We start from the raw sequence: 20150 nt of genomic DNA on the forward strand, positions 1-20150 counted from the left end.
ATGCAGTGCAGCCACTGTAAGACTCTTATACCACCATACTTCAGCATTTCTGGTCGAATATCATCTACTCCTGCTGCCTTTCCACATTTCGAGCCTTTGATGGCTTTTTCTACTTCAAGTATGGATATGTAATCCTGACTGCATGCCTGGTCAGTGTTTTTTATCACTGTGCTGTCATCACTGCTTGTTTCATTTAGCAGTTTTTCAAAGTAATTACTCCATACTTCAAGGATATCTTTTTCTCCCGTTTTCATGTCACCTTTATCATCTCTAATTCCTTTTATAGCACTCTTTCCTCCATTCTTAAGCTTCTTCAACAACCTCCAGAATATTTTGCCACCTTCTTGATATTTATTTTCTATATTCTTGCCAAAGTCCTCCCATAACTTTTGTTTAGCTAGTTTTACACAGTGTTTAGCATTCTTGCATTTGTCTCTATATTCTCTAAGAGCACAAGCTGACTTATTTGACAGGAACTTTTGGTATGCTTTCTTCTTTTCCTTCACTGCCTCTTTAACCTCCTGTGTCCACCAGGGAGTTCTGATTTTTTTATCCTTACAAACAACCTCACCATGCCTCTCTGGCAGAATCAATCAATGTTTTCTTCAGAGTTTGCCACTGAATCTCCAAGGTTTGATTCCTGTTCAAAAACTCTTTCATTTTTCCTTCAATAATCTTTGTGTATTTTAGTCTACAGCTCACATCTGAGAGCTGCTCAACTTTTATTCTCTTTAAAACTTTCTTGCATGTTATTCTTTTCAATATGAAATTCAATTTTATCCTGCTCAAGACTAAATAGTGATCACTTCCAATCTCAAAATCCTCTGTACACTCTGTTGTCCTGCACCAGGGAGAAAACATCACTATCAACAATAACATAGTCAATGAGACTCTTCTTATTCCTAGCCTCTTCTCTCCATGTGAATTTGTGCACATTTTTATGTTGGAACATGGTGTTAGTAATAACCAGTCCATGTCCTGGGCAGAAATCCAACAGATATTTGCCATTATTATTAGCTTTGCTCTTTTCTCCTAATTTTCCCAAAATATTTTTATATGTCTCACAATCATTTCCTACTCTGCTATATAGATCCCCAACAAGGACCAACTTTTCATTTTTCATTGTGTCAGTTGCTTTTTCTAAAGCCTCAAAAAATTCCTCCACTTCTACCTTAGTAGAACCTTCTGTGGGACCATAGGCACAAATAAGTCTCATTGTCCAGTTCCCCATTCTCATATTTGCCCACATTACTCTACTTGAGACTGACTGCCATTCAAGAAGATTAGCCTCGTATTTTGTGTTGAATACTATGGCTACTCCTTCTTTTCCTTGATTGTCATTGCCTGAATATAACATTTTGTATTTATTGCTCAGAAAGATCTCACCAGTTTTTGTCTTTTTTGTTTCGGTCACCCCTATTATGTCAATCTGGTACTTATCTAATTCCTCAGCAGCTTCATTTCTTTGCCATTCAGGCTTCTTACGTTGATAGTACCGATCTTTAACTCTGGTGATGTTGAGTTGGGGTTTATTTTCAGATTTGTTCCAGTAGCTGACTTTTCGCTGTTCGCCCTGGTTCCCTGGCGAAAACAACGGGGGCCTTGTTTAACCGGGCGACGCCCCAGCCGGCATGAAATTTTGTCATGTTGTACAATCATTCTATATTTTGGTTTAACCAATAAGAATACAATTTGGTCGGCTAAATCCCAAATTGCCAGCTCATCCTCGTCCGTTCAGTATCCAAGTAGATACCCAACAGGGTGCACCACGAGAAGGTGAGGATTGGACATTAGGTCAGAAGCCCTGGTCGGTTCTCCGCATTCCTTTAAAGGCTATGTGGAGGTCTCCTCTGTTATACAGCTTTGACCCTTAAGCACCCCTTTATATTTTATTAATTGTTTAAAATATCTGGTGTTGGTCATTCGGTTTACATGTTTGATCCAAATTTGTTTAGTTTTATCTCTATTGATTTTATTTTTAATTATTTTCTTCGCTCCCGTTTTTGTCTAATAATATGTATTTTGCAGTCCTTCTCATGAAACTCGTTTCATTTGTTTTTATTCTTTGTTTATCTTGATTATTTATTGTCCATATTTCACTGCCATATAATAATATAGGTACTGCATAAAGTATTACATATTTTTAAGTGTATTTTGTGTATAATATAAGGAATGAGTGTTCTATTTATCCGGCCTATAATCTATAAAAACTCCGAAGTTTTTAATATTATGTTTTTTTTCTCCTTCATATGATATTTCACATCCAAGATAATTAAAACGATTTATTTGTTCTATTATATTATTATTAATAACTATCTTAGTTCTAACTGGAGTTTGTCCCCAACTTATCATTGCTTTAGTTTTATCTACGGATATGTTTATTCCAAAATACTATAATGTTTCTACTATGTGTAAATTATATATATGGCTCTTTGTCAGTTGTCTTCCTTATCTAATATCATTACCTGATCATCTGTAAAAAGTCCACGCGTTTAGCCTAGTGGCTATGCGCTTCGCAACCATATGCCTGGGGAGGGAGTGTCCTAGGTTCGATTCCCATCGACGACGTGAGGAGTTTAAGGATTTTCCTTAGCCATAGCCAAGTTAGCCAGTCTTGGGCATGGAGCAGGGTTTTCCCCCCAGTTTATCTTGGGTTTTTCATCCCGCAAACAGGCAAACCGGTCCCGTGAACACACGCGGGTACAGTCAGGAATACTTAAGACAATTGACACCTATACCGGTCCTGAGCGCGGATAAAAATAGGGCGAGGGGATTGAGGTGGTGTCATTCCTCCCCGTTAAAGGGGCTCACGGCCGTTGAATCACCATACGAAATGAATGAATGAATGAATCTGTAAATAACAGCTTATTTATTTTATTATTTCGGAAATATCTAGGTATAGACATTTCCGAATACGTTTAATATAAATATTAAATGTATTGGAGACAGAAGACATCCCTGTTTCCTCCTTGGTTTATAGATTTTTTCAGACATTTTTTTTCCCATTTATGTTTATTTCATTGTATTTGTATATATTCAATATTTCCTGTAGAAAAAATTAGATATATTAATACTTTGTAATATATATAGCAATATATATCTCTTTTACTTTATCAAATGATTTTTCATAATCTATAAACCAAAGGTGAGTTCCTAAATTAAATTCTCTTCTTTTCTCTATAAGTAGTTTTAAACAAAATACCTGCATTCATTGAAGACTGCCCTTTTCTAAATCTATTTTGACATTCTAATGATATTTTTTCACTGTATGTTTTCAATTTTTGTATTAAGTATTCTACTATATATTTTGTAACATGTATTCAATAAACTAATATCTCTATAATTAGCAGGTTTTCTTTTATCTCCTTTTTTGAAATATAAGTCTTATCATACTTGTATTCCATGCTATTAGTATTTGTCCATTGGTATATATTTTAAAAAATTTCATAATCTCTGATGAATTTTTTTCTCAGCAAATTTTTATAGATCGAAGTTTATCTCATCTTCTCCTGCTGACTTATTACTTTTTATTTTACTAATGTTGTTCTTTAATTCTTTCATTTTTATTATATCATTTAAAGTATTTTGTAAGTATATGGTGTAATTTCATGATGTTATTATCATCTGTCCAAGGATCTGTAAAGTAATCTAAGAATTCTTTTAAATCTACTTCGCAATTTATGTTTGCAGTTTCTTTTCTGTCTACGTTCATATTCTTTAATATTTTAGAAGCATTGGGTCTTATTTTGCATGTATAATTTTCTAAGTATGATGCAAAGTCCCAGCACGTAAAAGTCCCTAGACTATCATGCTACTGATGTGATAATTTCTTTCATAGTCTTCCATTCTTTCTCGATGTCTTAATTTTCTTGCATGTTTTTCTAAATAGCTATTAATCCTCTGTTGGTATAAATTTCTTATTCTTAAATCGTTTAGTAATTTTACTTCATAATTAGATTCTGTTTCTCTCGTTTGTTTATTTTAATAACCAATTTGGTGGAAATCTTAATTTTGGTTGTACTAAATAATGACCTGTATGTATTTCTAGCCTGCTCTTGACTTTAATATCCAAGAAGAGGTTTACTGCTTTTTCATTTGCTATAAAAGTAGTTCTATTACTGATTGTTGTCCTTTTGCACACCGTGTATTTTTATGTTTATGGAATGTATTCATTATTATTCAATTATTATATATTATAGAACTGGCCTGGTTGACCGAGTGGTTAACGTATCCGCTTTCCCACCAAGAGGTTGTAGGTTCGAATCTCTATGAAGCTGGTATAGTTAGGTTCGCTGTGGTAACGGAGACAGCTGTAGAGTGGGTGCCATCTTTCGAATATGCTTCAGAGGTGTCATGTAATAATAATTATATAATCGATCAATCGTTTTCCATTTTTGTTTACTGTTGATTCTCCATTTTTTCTATATTATTTTTTTTTCATTCCTCTTCTGGCGTTAAAATTTCCAGCTATAATTATATTATCTGTTTTATTTAATTTTTCATATTCCTTTGTAAAAGTCATGATTTTCTTTTTTATTTTTTTCTAAGGCATACATTTCAACAACTGTTAAATTTGCTTTATTAATTTTAATCGTACTTCTAATAATCTTTCAGTATGATGAGTTATTTTTGCTTTAAATTGATTTATGGATCCAAATCAGTATGCCATCAGTATGCAAATAAGTCTACTCTACTAAATATAATATGAGAGTTCATGTTTCTTTTGTAAGAAAAAATCAGTAGCTCACCCATAATGCCAGTTTATAGTTTTTGTGGCCTGGAGTGATATAAAAAATAAATAATAATCATAAAAGAAATAAAAAAATAATAACTAATGAAAGCAATAATAAATTAAAATAATAAATAAAATGATAAATATTTAAAAAAATTTAACTTATTCATAGTACTAAGGAACTATAGGTTTATAATGGGTTGGGTAAGAGTCGCATAAAAAATACAATTCTCTTACGAAATGTATCTTTATTTATGTTTGTCTTTGACAATTTCCTTACTTGGTTCGCTACGATATATTCTCATATGCTATAGAATTTTTTAAGAATTAGCCAAACCTAATGAGATGAGTTCTCCTTTCTAATAATCCTGTTTTTTTTACAGGACGATCCTGTTAGAACCAGAAAAAACTACCTTAAGAAAGTGATGTTTAAGGTAAGACACTTTATTTCTTAAAGCTAATGTCAACACTTTTATTATTATTATTAGAACTGCATATAGTCAAATGGCTCATCATAGGAAGTGCCACTGTCACACACACACATAGTTCATCATACCGTGCTTTAAATATATTCCCCATTTCTCCACTCAAAACACTTACGAGCAATAAATTCCAATCACTCACCTCTCTCTAAATGAACAAACAAACAAACAAAAAAAAAAAAATTCATTTCCCTTACACATTTCTTATACAGCTTCCGGGAATGACCTCTTGTTCTTTCCACATTCTATGTAACACTGCTTCAAAATAAAAAGTAATAAATCTCTAGGAGCTAAACCCAAAAAAGGTAGAAACAACAATCAGTCACACCAACAATTTATCTTGAATTCACCAACCTAGTCATCATCGTCAACGTCATGAACTTATTAACAGGTAATTTCTGCTCTATTGGGATTTAACTTACAAAAATAGTAAAACATCAAAATTATCCATATAATTTAGTTTAAAGGATTTGTTTTTGAATCACTATCTGTTTAGCATTGATCATTATAATTTATTTATATCTGAATAATTTCGCATTGTTAATTATCTTCTTTCTTCCGTAGATGGATCTGTTATCTTTACTTCCTCTGGACCTTCTGTATATCAAATATGGTCCTAAAACTTTGTTTCGTCTACCCAGAATGCTTAAGGTGACATTTTACTTTATTGTAATTATAAAGTAAACTATAAATTAGTACTTAAAGAAGTCTACATATTCTTTCTTATAAAAAGAAATGTTTGTTTCTTTTTAATGCACATTATTTATGTTATTATTTTATTTTAATGAAACGCTATGATTATAATTGTCTATACTATGATAAATTAATATGTAATATTAATTAATAATAAAATTACTAATTCCTTAAATCTATAACAAGATTCCTAATTCTATTTATCTGAAAATTGAAATTTATTTGAACATTTTAAAACTATCGTAAAACGTTGCGTATAGAATACATACTGTACACAGTACGAAATCATTTGTGATCTAATAATTAAAAGGATAATTCATAAATATTAATAAACTCTGTAGATTATACTAGTCTACTTAGAAAATTCAACATTAAAATACTATATAATATCTATTGATCATTGATTAATTTTGTACATAAACGTGGTATGGTGCAATCCACTAATATTACTTCTATGTATGAAAAACAAAAATATGCCTGAAGACAGAGAAACTAGCCACCGGAAGAGATTGGAAAACGGATTAAAAAATCCAATTAATCGAAATTTCAGTTGCATCATACTGATGTAATAGACAGGATATGAAGAATATGTAAGTCCATAGATCCGTTGTGATAATATTGTAGACCAACATAAATGTGAAATGGTTTGGGACATGTTTTCTCATATCTGTCAACAAAATCTTCCATCGGCTTCCCGAGGTAAGATTGCTGTCCGCTAGGTGGAACCTTGTGTGCTAACTGCTTACTTGTTTTGTGATAACTATAGCGGATAACTGGCCTGCTCAGTCTTCCGATCTGAGCCATCCACAGAATATTTTTGAACAGACTCATAATGGACAAAGCAGGTACATGATCAACTTCTATCATATAACTGAATGAGTTTCAGAGAAAGAAAATATCGCCATTTCTGCATAAGACTTGCTAACTCACCTTCACAGAAAAAGGCCCTTATAAATGTTCCTAGTATCCTAAATGTCATTCTAATTCCATCTTTCAATCCACCAATGGACAGTGTCACGTCGTCCTCGCGACACTGTCCATGGTTGATTATTAAGTGAATAAAGTGATTATTGTTTACATTATATTTACCTGCATTTTAACAAACAAACAGAAAAATCACTAAAAACATACAGCGAATTCGATTTGATAATAAAGTGCAACCTTTTAACCGTCATGATGCGAAACAGAATATTATCAAAAGATTTTAAAGTGTCCACACTGCGTGGAAAGAAGTCAACGCGCGCCATAGTGTGAAGAACACGCAGCTATGGAGTCCAGCTTAATGCGATGTAGAACCTCCTTTCGCTGCGATAACTGCAGCGATCCTACTGGGCATACTTTCCACAAGTGTAAGATAGCGATCAATAGGAAGTTTAGACAATTCTTCCTGCAGACATGTAATGAGGTCCTGGACTGTTGTGCGGCAGCCGTCCCTTGACCTTACCCGACGCTCCAGTTCATCCCACAGATATTCACTTGAGTTGAGATCAGGACTCTGTGGAGGCAAGTCAAGTGTGGTGACGTTCATTTCCACAAACCACGAAGTTACAGCAGCAACCTTATGAGATGGTGCATTGTCTTTCTGGAAGATACAATCGACGTTTCAGTAGAAACGACATAAAGTGGGAAGCATTGCCTACAATGTTCAGATTCCTCTCGAAGTTCAATATTCGTCGCACCACAGAGGTCCGAGGACAAACCTAGAAAAACAAGACCATACCATCACACCGCCAACTACGAATTTCATAGTTAGAGTTACGTATTCCGATAAGAGACGTTCCCCCGACATTTGCTCCCCCATCCATCTGATCGGTAGAGGTTGTAGCTTGATTCGTCGCACCGTAACACAGCTTTCCAAGCTTCCACGTTTATTAAATTATTAATTTATTAAATATCTGAATATTTAATAATTATATCTCTTGAAATATTTCTAGAAGTTTCATTTTTGTTAGTCTTAATTTAAAGAACTGGATGTTTTTTTATTGTATTTCCGTGATTTTTGATCAGCGATTGAATGTACCAATGAATTTTTGTTTTTTTTACAGGTTCAAACATTCTGGGAGTTTTTTAATAGAGTTGATGCAGTTGCCAGGTCGCCTTATGTTATCAGGTAGTTAAACTTTATTATTTAATTAAGAGCTCAATATAAAATATATAAATATAAATATAAAGAGCTCAATTAGTATATTAATATTTTCTAAGAAATTGCATTATATCTGTTTTAATTATTTATAGAATTATACGGACATTAATTTATATGATGTATCTCATCCATCTGAATGCATGTGCATATTACGCCATGTCTTGGTGGGAAGGTATCAAATCGAATTCATGGGTGTTTCAAGGCGAAGGAAATGCGTAAGTACTTTGATAAGTGAATTGTTATTCAATTATTAGCATGAAAATCATGAAATATTATGACTGGGTGAAGGTGACGATAGCATGTTCAATATTTAGTTAGCTAATATCTTTTTTAAAATTTAAAAAGAAACAAACGTTTTTAAGAAATTTATATACTCCCTGTATTATAATGATTTAGGACTAGCTTTGTGTTATTAATATATTTTAAAAAATTCCATTAATGTTACATAGAATTCTAGATATAGTTCGCTAGCCCGGTTGGCTGAGTGGTTAGCATATTCGCTCTCTGCCCAATAAACTGTGGGTTCTAATCCTAAAATGTTTTTGAATGTCTTTTGGTGAGAGATGAAAATCATCTTCCCTAGTGTGTGGCCAAGAACATTCTTGCTAGAGATCTGAAGTGAGTTGAAATTGCTCCTTGTTTCCCTAGAGTAGGGTTTTCAGATTATCTAATATTGGCGACCATAGTACTTAGTATTAATAATAATATACTGTGCATAGGCTTACATACTTTCTTGAATTTACTTAATAATAAAATTAATTAAATAATTAATATAATAAATAATAGCAACACGACTGCGCTCTCTGTCCTTCTAACGAGCAATTTCATTTTATTACACTGCTGAACGTTAACGATAATATGTGTGATGAATTTCATCATTCTGTGTGCCACAAATGGTCATCTCATTTAAAACTATTTTCTATGCCAATATTAATCATCATATTCTTTCACTGTCACCAGGTGGCAGAATTATACCGGTACCAGCATACCCCTGTGGTTATATCATCCTAATTAGGTTGCTTTACTAAGCTGTTTAGATTATTTGCTGATTCTTCAATTCATTCATTGTATTAAAAATCAGTGATAATAATCCGTTACATATTAGAAAATAAATCTTTTATATACTAATAAATAAATATATTAGTTTATTTGTATATTTTTCAGTTTCTACTTTGACTATACATTAATTTTCTTTCAGGTACATACGCTGTTTTTATTTTGCTACAAAAACAGCGACATCTATCGGCAAGAATCCGAAGCCTACAAATGAACATGAATATGTTTTTATGACTATATGTTGGTTAATGGGAGTTTTTATTTTTGCGTTTCTTATTGGTCAGGTAAGATAACTGCTAAATCTCAAAAATAAATCCAAACTTTTATTCAGACATTATATAAGAATATACAGTTTTTGCATATTTTAATCATATCATAAATAATACAGTTCAATATATATATAAAATTGCACAAAAAACATCTAACTTGTGTTGAAAAATTAGGGATACGTTCTATAATTTTCTAAATCGCATAAAAATGAAGCAATGAATTAAAATAAACATAAAATCGCATAAAAAACTTTATAAAAATTCAGGAAAATAAGAATACCTAAGTTTGTTTTAAAGCTTTATTCATTTATTTTATTGAAAAGCAGCATTTCTTTTTTAAATTTTTTTCATCATAATTATCGTCGTTATTAGATAATTTTCGGAAACGTTTGCGAACTGGTGCGAAATCACTTTCAGCACCAGAAGAGATAGTCAGCGCATCAGATCTGTATCGTAAAGGCAATGGTTCTTCACAAACATTCACCCTTCACCCTCGTTCTGTGTTGATTTTTTTTCTTCTGATAATGTAATCAGTGATTAAACTTTGCGATGATGATTTTACTAATTTTTTATGCAGCTCGCAATATCCAGACATACAGTTCTTCAACTCACGATGGAATTTAAAAGACTCGTTCAGAATTTGTGTCATTAACAATAAAATAATTTTCCAATTTATTGCACAGTTCAAGACCTTCTCGAATTATATTTGCAGTGAGGGGACAGGTTTTTCTTCCGCTTCACTATCGTTTTCTGGATATTCAACAACATCTAAAGTTAATCGATACCCAATAATATCATTGTCACTTAAGGCATTATCCACAAGCAATTCGTCTACTGCATTCTGGTTAAATGTATCAAAACCTTCTCCACCAATTTCATGTGCCAAAGTAATGATTTCAGCTGATAATGTAGATGTTTGAATGGCTGCACTGTTTGCAACACATCCTGGCCAAGCTGCTTTCCAGCAGGCATTTAAAGTTTGTGGTCTTATTTCAGCGATAGCAGATGCAACAAGATTTAAGCGGTCCAAAATAGAAAATTTTTTCCAAACGTCAGTTACTCTTAATGATTCATTTTCTAGTTTATCCAATATAAATTGAAAAGTGTGCTTAACGTAATGTTTTTTTAAAGTAGCAATTATGACTTGATCTAATGGCTGAATAATGATTGTTGTATTGGGTGGAAAAAACACTACCTGCACATTTCCATGTTCTAAATGCGGATGACTTGGTGCATTGTCAACAATTAATAAAACTTTAAAATCGAGAGTTTTTTCTTCATATATGTTTCCAATTCAAGCACAAAGCAATTATTAAACCATTCAGTAAATACAGCAGTTGTTACCCAGGCCTTTGTGTTAGCCATCCAATGTACCGGCAGCTGTTTTAGACCTTTGCCTTTTAGAGCACGGGGTCTTAGAGATCGATTTACATTCGATCCCCTGATGCATTGCTACAAAGTAACAACGTTACTCGATCTTCTTGCTTTTAACCCATTTACATTGTTCTCGGAATTTGCGATATAAGTTAGACTAGGCATTTTCTTCAAAAACAATCCTGTTTCGTCAGCGTTAAACACTTAATCGGGAAAATATCCACCATCTTCAATAATTTTGGCTAACTTCTCTTGAAAATTTTTGGCTGCTTCTTCATCTGCTGCTGAAACCTCGCTTGTAATCTTCACGTTATGAAGTGCATTCTCTTTTTAAAAACCCGGTTAGCCATCCTTTGCTGGCCAAAAATTCTTTATCAGCCTGGGAAGCTTCCGCTTCCCAGGCTCCAATTGCTTCATCTATTCATAAAACCGAAGAGCTTTTTGTTTAATTAACCACTTATAGGAATTCTTCTTTGAGTTAATTCTTCAATTATGAAGAATTATGAGCGCTCGTTCCGTTATTTCTAATAAAGCATCTCTTTAGTACGATGATAATTTGGCACTTTGTTTTGTGCCAGAAATGACAGATTTTCTTATTGCGACTTCATTCTTTTTATAGTAGATTCTCTTATAGTAGATTCGCCTAAATTAAAATATTTACCAATCGCCGTAGATCCCTCTCCTTTTTGCTAAGCGATCTAAAATTGCAATTTTCATTTCAAAGAAATTGCTTTTCTTTGGTGCTTTTTTTTTTCTCAATTGGCCAAATTAAATCTTTAAAATAAAATTAGCAAACTTTAAACTTACGATAATTAAAAAACAAATACTTATTCACAAGCAAAATTAAACTTCACGGACACTCACTACTTGCACGTTACGCCAGAATGTGCTACAACATGCTGTTCATTATGTACAATGAGGAAACCCCGAATTTGCATGAAATATATACCGCATAACTTCAAAACCGCATAAAAAAGATACACATAAAAAGAGAACCGAGTGTGTGTGTGTGTATATATATATATATATATATTTTTTTTTTTTTTTTTTTTTTTTTTTTCAGAATTAATTTTTACTCGGAATGAATATTATGAAAAAGCTTTAATGACTGATACCGAGAGATAAAAAGATGACATGATATATTTGAAAAGATACTACTAGTACACTAGTTTCGTTGAATTGATCAACATCTTCAGGTATCACAATCAAAGAAGCATATTAAGAATTTCAAAGACTTAAAATTGTAATAACAGAACAGGTACAAAAAGACAATAGCGTGTTTGAAAACAAAATGCGAGTTTGAGTTCCAAACAAACGTATACTACGCGCTGTCGCGAGTGCGCCAGTACTGAACAGAGGTAACGTGTGCGTCAGAGACAGGACCGACATTCTCTATAAAGGGGCCCGGGTGCAAGAAACCTTTTGGGCCCCTATAATATTTTTCAAAGGTAAAAATTAAATGATTCGAAATAAATGTATTGTAAAACCTCTTACCTGCAAATGATTTTGGCACAGGAAAACAAAAAAACACATTCGAAATATAAGTTTCCGCAAATGTGTACCGACTGTGCCCACTCGTTCGCGGGGCCCGGGTGCATTGCACCCCCGAGATGGCCGACCCTGGTCAGAGAGATTGAAACTCAGGCTGTTGTTGATATGAGAGGAATCTAGAGAAATTTCCCTAGATTCGACAATCTTTCTCTCGATTTCATCATAGCACACATGGATGTTAGAAGTTTGAGTCCAGTTCACAATGTGTTGGCGGCCTTCGTCTGAGTTAGCTGAAAAGAGAACGTGGCTAGAGAGATCGCTAGCTCTAGTCCTGTTATAGGAGATATCTCTACGGTGTTCTTCCAAACGTAGAAGGATACTTAGCAAACCTGAAGAGAAACATCTTCGAACTCAGTTTCCAGGAGTGTACAAGATTTTATGTGATTGCGGAAAGCCATACTATGGCCAGACTGCTAAATCCATCCTTCTACGTTTGGAAGAACACCGTAGAGATATCTCCTATAACAGGACTAGAGCCAACGCTCTCTCTAGCCACCTTCTCTTTTCAGCTAACTCAGACGAAGGCCGCCAACACATTGTGAACTGGACTCAGACTTCTAACATCCATGTGTGCTATGATGAACTCGAGAGAAAGATTGTCGAATCTAGGGAAATTTCTCTAGATTCCTTTCATATCAACAACAGCCTGAGTTTCAATCTCTCTGACGCACACGTTGCCTCTGTTCAGTACTGGCGCACTCGCGACAGCGCGTAGTATACGTTTGTTTGGAACTCAAGCTCGCATTTTGTTTTCAAACACGCTACTGTCTTTTATGTACTTGTTCTGTTATTACAATTTTAAGTCTCTGTAATTCTTTATATACTTTATATATATATATATATACAGGGTGTTCGGGATAAATTTGACATATTTATAATTAATTATATTTTTCCGTAAGTTACATGTATTAACACACACTTCTCTTCATTTAAAAGTTTGGACCCTTCTTCATTCATATACAAGATGTCAGAAAGGATGGATAGCTGGAACCCACCTGAATCATGGAAGAGAATAACTTGTATCATGATGATTCGTGCCCGCCATCAAAATAAGGATATTACGACTGCTGCCCAATGCTCCCTGAATACAGTAAAAACAATCAGGCATGAACTAGAGACTTGCAATGGTGACTACGAGGATGTAGCAAGAAGAAAGATCCCTAGCAGACGATCTGATTGCGTTCGTACAGCAGAATTCCTCGCAAATCTGCAGGAACAGGTGTTGAAGAACCCTGGCATTGGAATTCGGGCTTTGTTCGTGGAGTTGCTAACTGTAGTCAAGCCCTGGATAACAAGGGTAGCCAATGGTAGGCCGTATGTATGGCAGCAGGATTCGGCCCCTTGCCACACCTCTGGGAAAAGTCAAAAATGGTTGTCTGAAAATTTCTACGACTTCACCAGTCCAAATGTTTGGCCTCCAAACTCCCCAGACCTTAACCCCATGGATTATTTTGTATGGGGCGCAGTTGAAAAAGACACCAATCGCACTTCCAGTAATACAAAAGCCCAGTTAATGGATAAAATTAAAACAGTTTTTGCGGCCCTTCCCAGGGAGACTGTAGCATCAGCTTGTTCGAGGTTCCGAAGCAGAATTGAAGCTGTGATCGATGCTAATGGTGGTTATTTTGAGTAAATCTTGTTGATAGTATTGTAATTAACTCTGCCTGTAATGTTTTTTTGTCAATTCATTAAATTTAATAGATACAAAGAAGATTTTCTTTTTCCTTACGAAACTGTCAAATTTATCCCGAACACCCTGTATATATATATATTTGTTTTATTTCACTGTGCGAGGGTGGTCTGAAACGTTCTCAGATTAATAATCTTAATCTCCCTTAAGACTAATACATTAATTTCAACGATGCTAACGCGCCATTATCCCGTCCTGTAATGGTTCTCAGTAAGATCTGCAAAATGCCCCTCTAGAGCTGCAATCACATCTTGATTCCAAGAAACACGCTTACAGTGAAACGAATTTTAGTTTTTTTTTTTTTTTTGATTAAATATGATGATTAAATAAAGATGTTTTTTTTCTTCTGCAAACCGGGTCTTTTCTTACGAATTTTTTTGTCTAGTCTGGTTGAAAGATTGGAATAATATTCCTCGGTTATGGTTTTACCCTTTTCAAGACAATTAATGAACTATATGCCTTTAGCATCCCAAAACACAGATGCCATGACCTTTCCTGCTGATGGAACCGACTTTGTCTTCTTTGGCTCTGAACAACCAGCTTCTGTCCACTGTTTTGATTGCTGTTCGGATTCTGGTGTGTGTGTGTGTGTGTGTGTGTGTGTGTAATGGTGAATCCAAGTCTCATTCATAGTAATAAATCGACGCACAAGATCAGTTTTATTCTTGTTAAAACGCTCCAAGTACTGTTCAGAGATTTTCATACGAGTGCGTTTTTGATCTGCTATGAGCAAGTGCTGTACCCATCTTGAGCAAACTTTTCATTTGCAATTCTTCATGCAAAACATATCCTACACGTTGTTTTGAAATGCCTATAGTCTCAGTAGTTTCACGCACTTGGACTCGCCAGTCATCCAATACCACATCGTGCACTTGATGAATGATTTCTGATGTTGTTACACTTTTTTGGACGTCCTTCACGTGGATCATCTTCAAGGCTAGTACGGCCATGTTTAAACTCAGCAGCGCATTTCTTAATTGTCGAAAACGAAGGAGAAGAGTGCCCATAAACTTTTTATGAACTTCGAATGAATGTCTTTTGGCGTTAAACCTTCTTTTACAAAGAATTCTATAACCGCACAATACTCAATTTTATCCATTTCAAGGGATAAACAACATTTTAGCTTCAGACAGCTATAAAACAAACCACTTGATAGAATGACTTGCAATTTCATATGGATGCTTATGACAGATGTACCAACTTAGAAAAAAAAAATCTTGCCGATAGTGTTGCCATCTATGGTCGAGGGTGAGAACATTTCAGACCACCCTCGTAAATTATTATTATTATTATTATTATATCGTACCTCGATTGAGTCCCTCGATACGTCGCGAGGGCCGCTCTACACTAGATTATTCCATAAACGGCTTGTACTGCACAAAAATCTGCCCTTCTTGCAATTTTCTTTTCTGTCAGTTGTGTGTATTCTCTGGCTGGGTTTGCTTTTTTTTATACTTCACATATCATATAAAATAGATAATCATAAATCTTGCTGTTTTTTTTTTAATTCTTACCGCCATGGTGAGTTGACGCTGATATATGTTGTACATGAAATGCATTCTCTATTTTACACATAATAAGTTAATTTATCCATAATAAATAAACCTTGCTCGCTTTAACAAAAGCAGTGCGATATTCCACATGTAGTACTAATTAGTTTAATTCCTTTGATCACTTTAATAATTCATTTAAGGCAATGGCCGGATTAAAATTCAATGAATTTCAAAGCTTCCTTTCTGGACATATAGGATTGCTGGTTGTTTCAGATACAATAGCGACTCTTAGTAGTCATACAAATTTTGTCCATATGATTAACATCATGAATTGCAATGATGGTGAAAGCATTGCAACTCATGATTTCATAAAATGTTGTCGCTCAACTCAAGATCTACAGAGAGATTAACCATTAATAAACAAGAGATGAACAAGAACAATCTTACATTTTTATCAGTGTCCGTAACACTTGGGTGGGGGTAGGGGGGGGTAAGGACAGGAAGAGATGAGGTGGTCTTCCAAAAGATTTTTAAATTAATCTTATTGTGGTTACATAATGCATTTTGGTCATCAGCAGGGTACTTTTTTAAAACACTGAAATATTACAGCAGCTCAAAAATATTTTGGAGTTACACCTATCACATCGGACTCAACAATGTGTCCAACCTTTCTACCCTGAAGAAAAATATGAAAGTACGAATGCCTGTGTTTAAAATTCAGATGTTACTCTCCATACATCTGAGAAAAAGAAATTCTTCTTTTTCTCAGACAGTTGGTGCGTGAACTCTCTCGTAATAATAAACCGGCCAATATTCCATCTATCGTCCCGTGTATTACGAGAATGTGCAATGGAAACTTCAGTACTCGGAAGGTACTAATGGAGTAGAAAGCGGGCAAGATAATCCCATTGCATAGAGGAGGCTCCAACACAGAAGTAGCAAATTACATGGCAGTCAGCATTTCAGGTAGTTGAGGTATTTAATAAATTAATAAAAGACAGAATTCAGAAATGGGTAGATAAACATGGGATACTTTATAAGGAACAACATGATTTTGTAAAGGGTAGGTCTTGCCTTAATAATTTGCTTAATTTTTTTAATCTAGTGACAATAGAGTAGGATAAGGGGAATAGTTATTCAGTGACATTGCTAGACTTTGCAAAGATCTTTAATAGGATCAACGTAGAACTCTGTTGCATAAATTGGAGCAGATTGGGGTGGATATGAATCTTGTGATTTGGATAAGAGAGTGGTTTATGGACAGATATCAAAGAGTGGTTTATGAAGGAGTGGAGTCAAGGAGAAGGCAAGTGACAAGCGATACCACAGGGCTCAGTAATGGGTTCTCTGCTGTTTAATTTCTATATCAATGATATAGGAAATATTCAGTGTGCTGATATGGCTAAACTGATAACAGCAATGGTAAATGAAGGTGATTCAGAGATCCTGCAGGAAGACTTACTGTCCATACTGCAGGAAATAGACCAGCAGTATGGACAAAGGCAGATGGTTACCGATTTAATGTGGCCAAGTATACAGCAGTCATGCACTTTGTTAAGAGATCACAAACTGTGTACTACACTGATCGAAATGAACTGCAGGAAACTGATAAGACCAGCGACTTGAAGATAATTGTGGTCAAGGAGTTGAAGTTTTGAGGGCATATTGGGTAGGTAATCAAAACAGCACATCCTAATACGTTGTTGCTGAAGACCACACTGACAAGCAGAGATATGGAAGTTATTGTTCTCCTTTATAAGACTACATCAGGAATAATGCCCACGGGCATGGTCGCCCGGATTCCTTGGTGATAAAGAAGTGATGGAGAAGATTCATAGGAGTGACAACGATTATGGTAGGTGTGTGAATTCTCTCTATAATTCTCCCAAAAACTAGTTGATAGGCGTAAGAGAGAATATACGATAAAAGCACAGAAAGGTTATTGAAGTGGTTTTATACGATTGAAAGTGAAGGCTTTTTTTTTTCAGAACAGGACAGGAAGGGAGAGCACAAGGGGTAGCCCACGGAAATTGTATAAGAGTGTGATTATCAAAGGTGTTATGGCTATATTTTTTGTTTGGTGTGAAGTGAATATGTTACCAGCGGTGTTTGTGAGTGCTTCATCAGTGAATGAGAGGTATGATTAGGTGCTATTGAATAATGATAGTGTGTTTGTAACAGATCTCCCACAATGAGTCTTCTGACTCCATGAAGATACTTGTATAATAATAATAATAATAATAATAATAATAATAATAATAATAATAATAATAATAGCCATTTCATGCCTTAAAAAACAAATTATGACCTCGCGAAAGTTAGCTTCGAGTGAAAAAAATGCATCCTTTTAGAAACTACCCTCACTTGCTGAACCACGCTAATGAATGTGTTTGGAAACAACCAAAATCATTGTGTAAGCCCAGCTTTGTGAGTGGAAATAACAAGTTTTTATGAGATTTAGGTAGAATAAATAACTTGGAAAAGTCGATCCCTCTGCTGCTGACAGGAAAGGAATTCTATGATATTTAAAAATGAAACTTATTGAACTATATAAATAATCAAACGAAATGCAAAAAACCAAAAAGAAAGTTTCATCGTATGCCTTTTAGAACTATTGCCTCAGTTATTTTAAATATAATACTTTTTAGAAAATTTTACTGGAAGGGAATATCTCCTTTACCAAGTAGTAATTTTATAATTTTCATTAAATCCAAATGACAGCTAATAAAACATCTAGACAACATTGCTTCACAATCCCAGGAATTTTTTGAACATTGATTGCTACAATTATAACACGCGTTCCTTAAACATCTCGCGAAATGCATTCGTCTTAAAGAAAACTTTTTTGTAACATGAACGTTTAAGAATTAAATAAATTATTCATCCTGTGTATATTATATTATTACAAGTATATACTGCTTGCTATGTATTATACTGTATTATGTTAATGCCATGAATGACTTGAATTGGTGACAGCATTCCTAGACCAACTCGAATATGCGTCTTTCCATCCAAAAAAGTATCGTTTTCCAACCAAGCTATTTCAGACTTCAGTAAACATTTCCTACTGAACACCTCTCTCCTTCCAGAATCCTAAATTATCTCAAGAATTCCATTAATATAAAAAATTCTTGAGATAATTTAGTAGCCACCTTCATCTTCTGTATAACACTAATGGCACTAATATTAAACATTGAATAAATCATTCATCCTGTGAAGAAAGCTGGACTTACCCAATGATTTTGGTTGTTTCCAAACACATTCCAGGATGAAGAAATTATTCATCCTGGAGCAGATCGACTGAAAAGTAATCGAGCTGTTCCTGCCCAATTAAATTCATTTATTTGATGGAGTGTTGTGAATTTGCTTTCTTCACTAAAAGTCCTATCTCGATTAAAAAAAAATAACTTTACACTTCTATCTGTATTTATCAGTTTTGTAGCTAATTGAGCTATTTTGTGTGTACATTTGAAACATTAAAATTCTACGTAAGAAAGTATAGCATTGATACTAAGTAATTTAACTTTTTCTAGACTGATTTCTAATCTATGGACATATAATTTGTTTCAGATACGAGATATTGTTGCAACAGCTACTCAAACTCATACTCAATACAGACAGTTAATGGATCAGATTGTGAGATATATGAGGAATCTAAATCTACCAGATGATCTACAGCGGCGCGTAAGATTGTGGCTTAATCACACTTGGGAACAACAGAAAACATTGAGTAAGTACGATACTTTTCTCCAATGTAAATCACACTTATCAGGATAATATCATGATATTCTGTATATGAATATTAAAAAGTAGTCTTCGTATCTCTAGTTGTCGTTTAAAACCACAAATGCGTCATTTTATGATTTGTGCATTAATATATAGAAAAGTATTGCTCTTCGAATTATCTTATTATAATGTCGTAATACTTTCCCAAAAACCGTCGAGTATTATTGCAATCTTTACTCCTCTCCTTCAGTTTCATCTCGCCTTTCATTCATTCCTGGTATTATATTCAAATTTGCGTATTTGGATAACAAATTGGTCTGATTGGATAACACCCCAACCAACAAGCCATGGGATTAATCTCACTGTAGTGTGAATGTTTTCTGGATGCCATTTAGGTGGTGGATGATTTTAATCTCCTGATATGAAATCATAACCCCGTTTAGTAGAGATCTGAAGTGATTTGTTTAATGTTTGGTCTGTACAGTGGAATTCCTTGAATTTCTAACCCTTAGCCCATAGGTTTACAACGATTCTTGGATCAGACTAACAAGAAAAAAATAAAATAATATAAAAAGTATTCAATCGAATGGCCTGTTATCTCTTACAGACTACTTTCTTTTAATCCTTGTATAAATCAATCACGTGTATTCTCTAACGGCTTTATTTTTGTGAAAAGCAAAACTCTAGTTTTCGTGGGGGGGGGGGATTAATTACCTGCTAATTCACCTTAGTTTGAAAGCCTCTCATAATTATCCTTCTTCCTTTAAGAATTCGAACCCATCTCTTTGCAACCTGAAGGCACATTTCATCCTTTCGAGAACTGCAGCTATTTCTCTTTTATTTCTCCTCAGTAATTTTGAAACGTTATGGCGATAATAATCTTAGTTGCAATAAATTCATTGCCAGGAAACAACAAGTGTCTCCATATTGCAGTTCGTCGA

At 34.3% G+C, this 20150-nt stretch overlaps 1 protein-coding gene across 1 annotated transcript in view; it reads left to right on the plus strand.

Annotated features, from left to right (window-relative positions):
* The window catches only part of CngB (Cyclic nucleotide-gated ion channel subunit B), a 50040-nt gene that overhangs the window by 9307 nt on the left and 20583 nt on the right, over positions 1 to 20150 (plus strand). Inside the window, exons 6-11 of the mRNA XM_090393797.1 lie at positions 5116 to 5166; positions 5779 to 5865; positions 7953 to 8017; positions 8143 to 8265; positions 9249 to 9390; positions 19054 to 19213. Of these exons, the coding sequence (XP_090249923.1) occupies positions 5116 to 5166; positions 5779 to 5865; positions 7953 to 8017; positions 8143 to 8265; positions 9249 to 9390; positions 19054 to 19213 (628 nt within the window). The remainder of the gene's footprint in view (positions 1 to 5115; positions 5167 to 5778; positions 5866 to 7952; positions 8018 to 8142; positions 8266 to 9248; positions 9391 to 19053; positions 19214 to 20150) is intronic.

Source organism: Typopeltis vanoorti, chromosome 1 (genome assembly GCF_054136105.1).
Source record: "Typopeltis vanoorti isolate ZY-2024b chromosome 1, IOZ_Tvanoo_1.0, whole genome shotgun sequence".
Taxonomy (NCBI): Eukaryota; Metazoa; Arthropoda; class Arachnida; order Uropygi; family Thelyphonidae; genus Typopeltis; species Typopeltis vanoorti.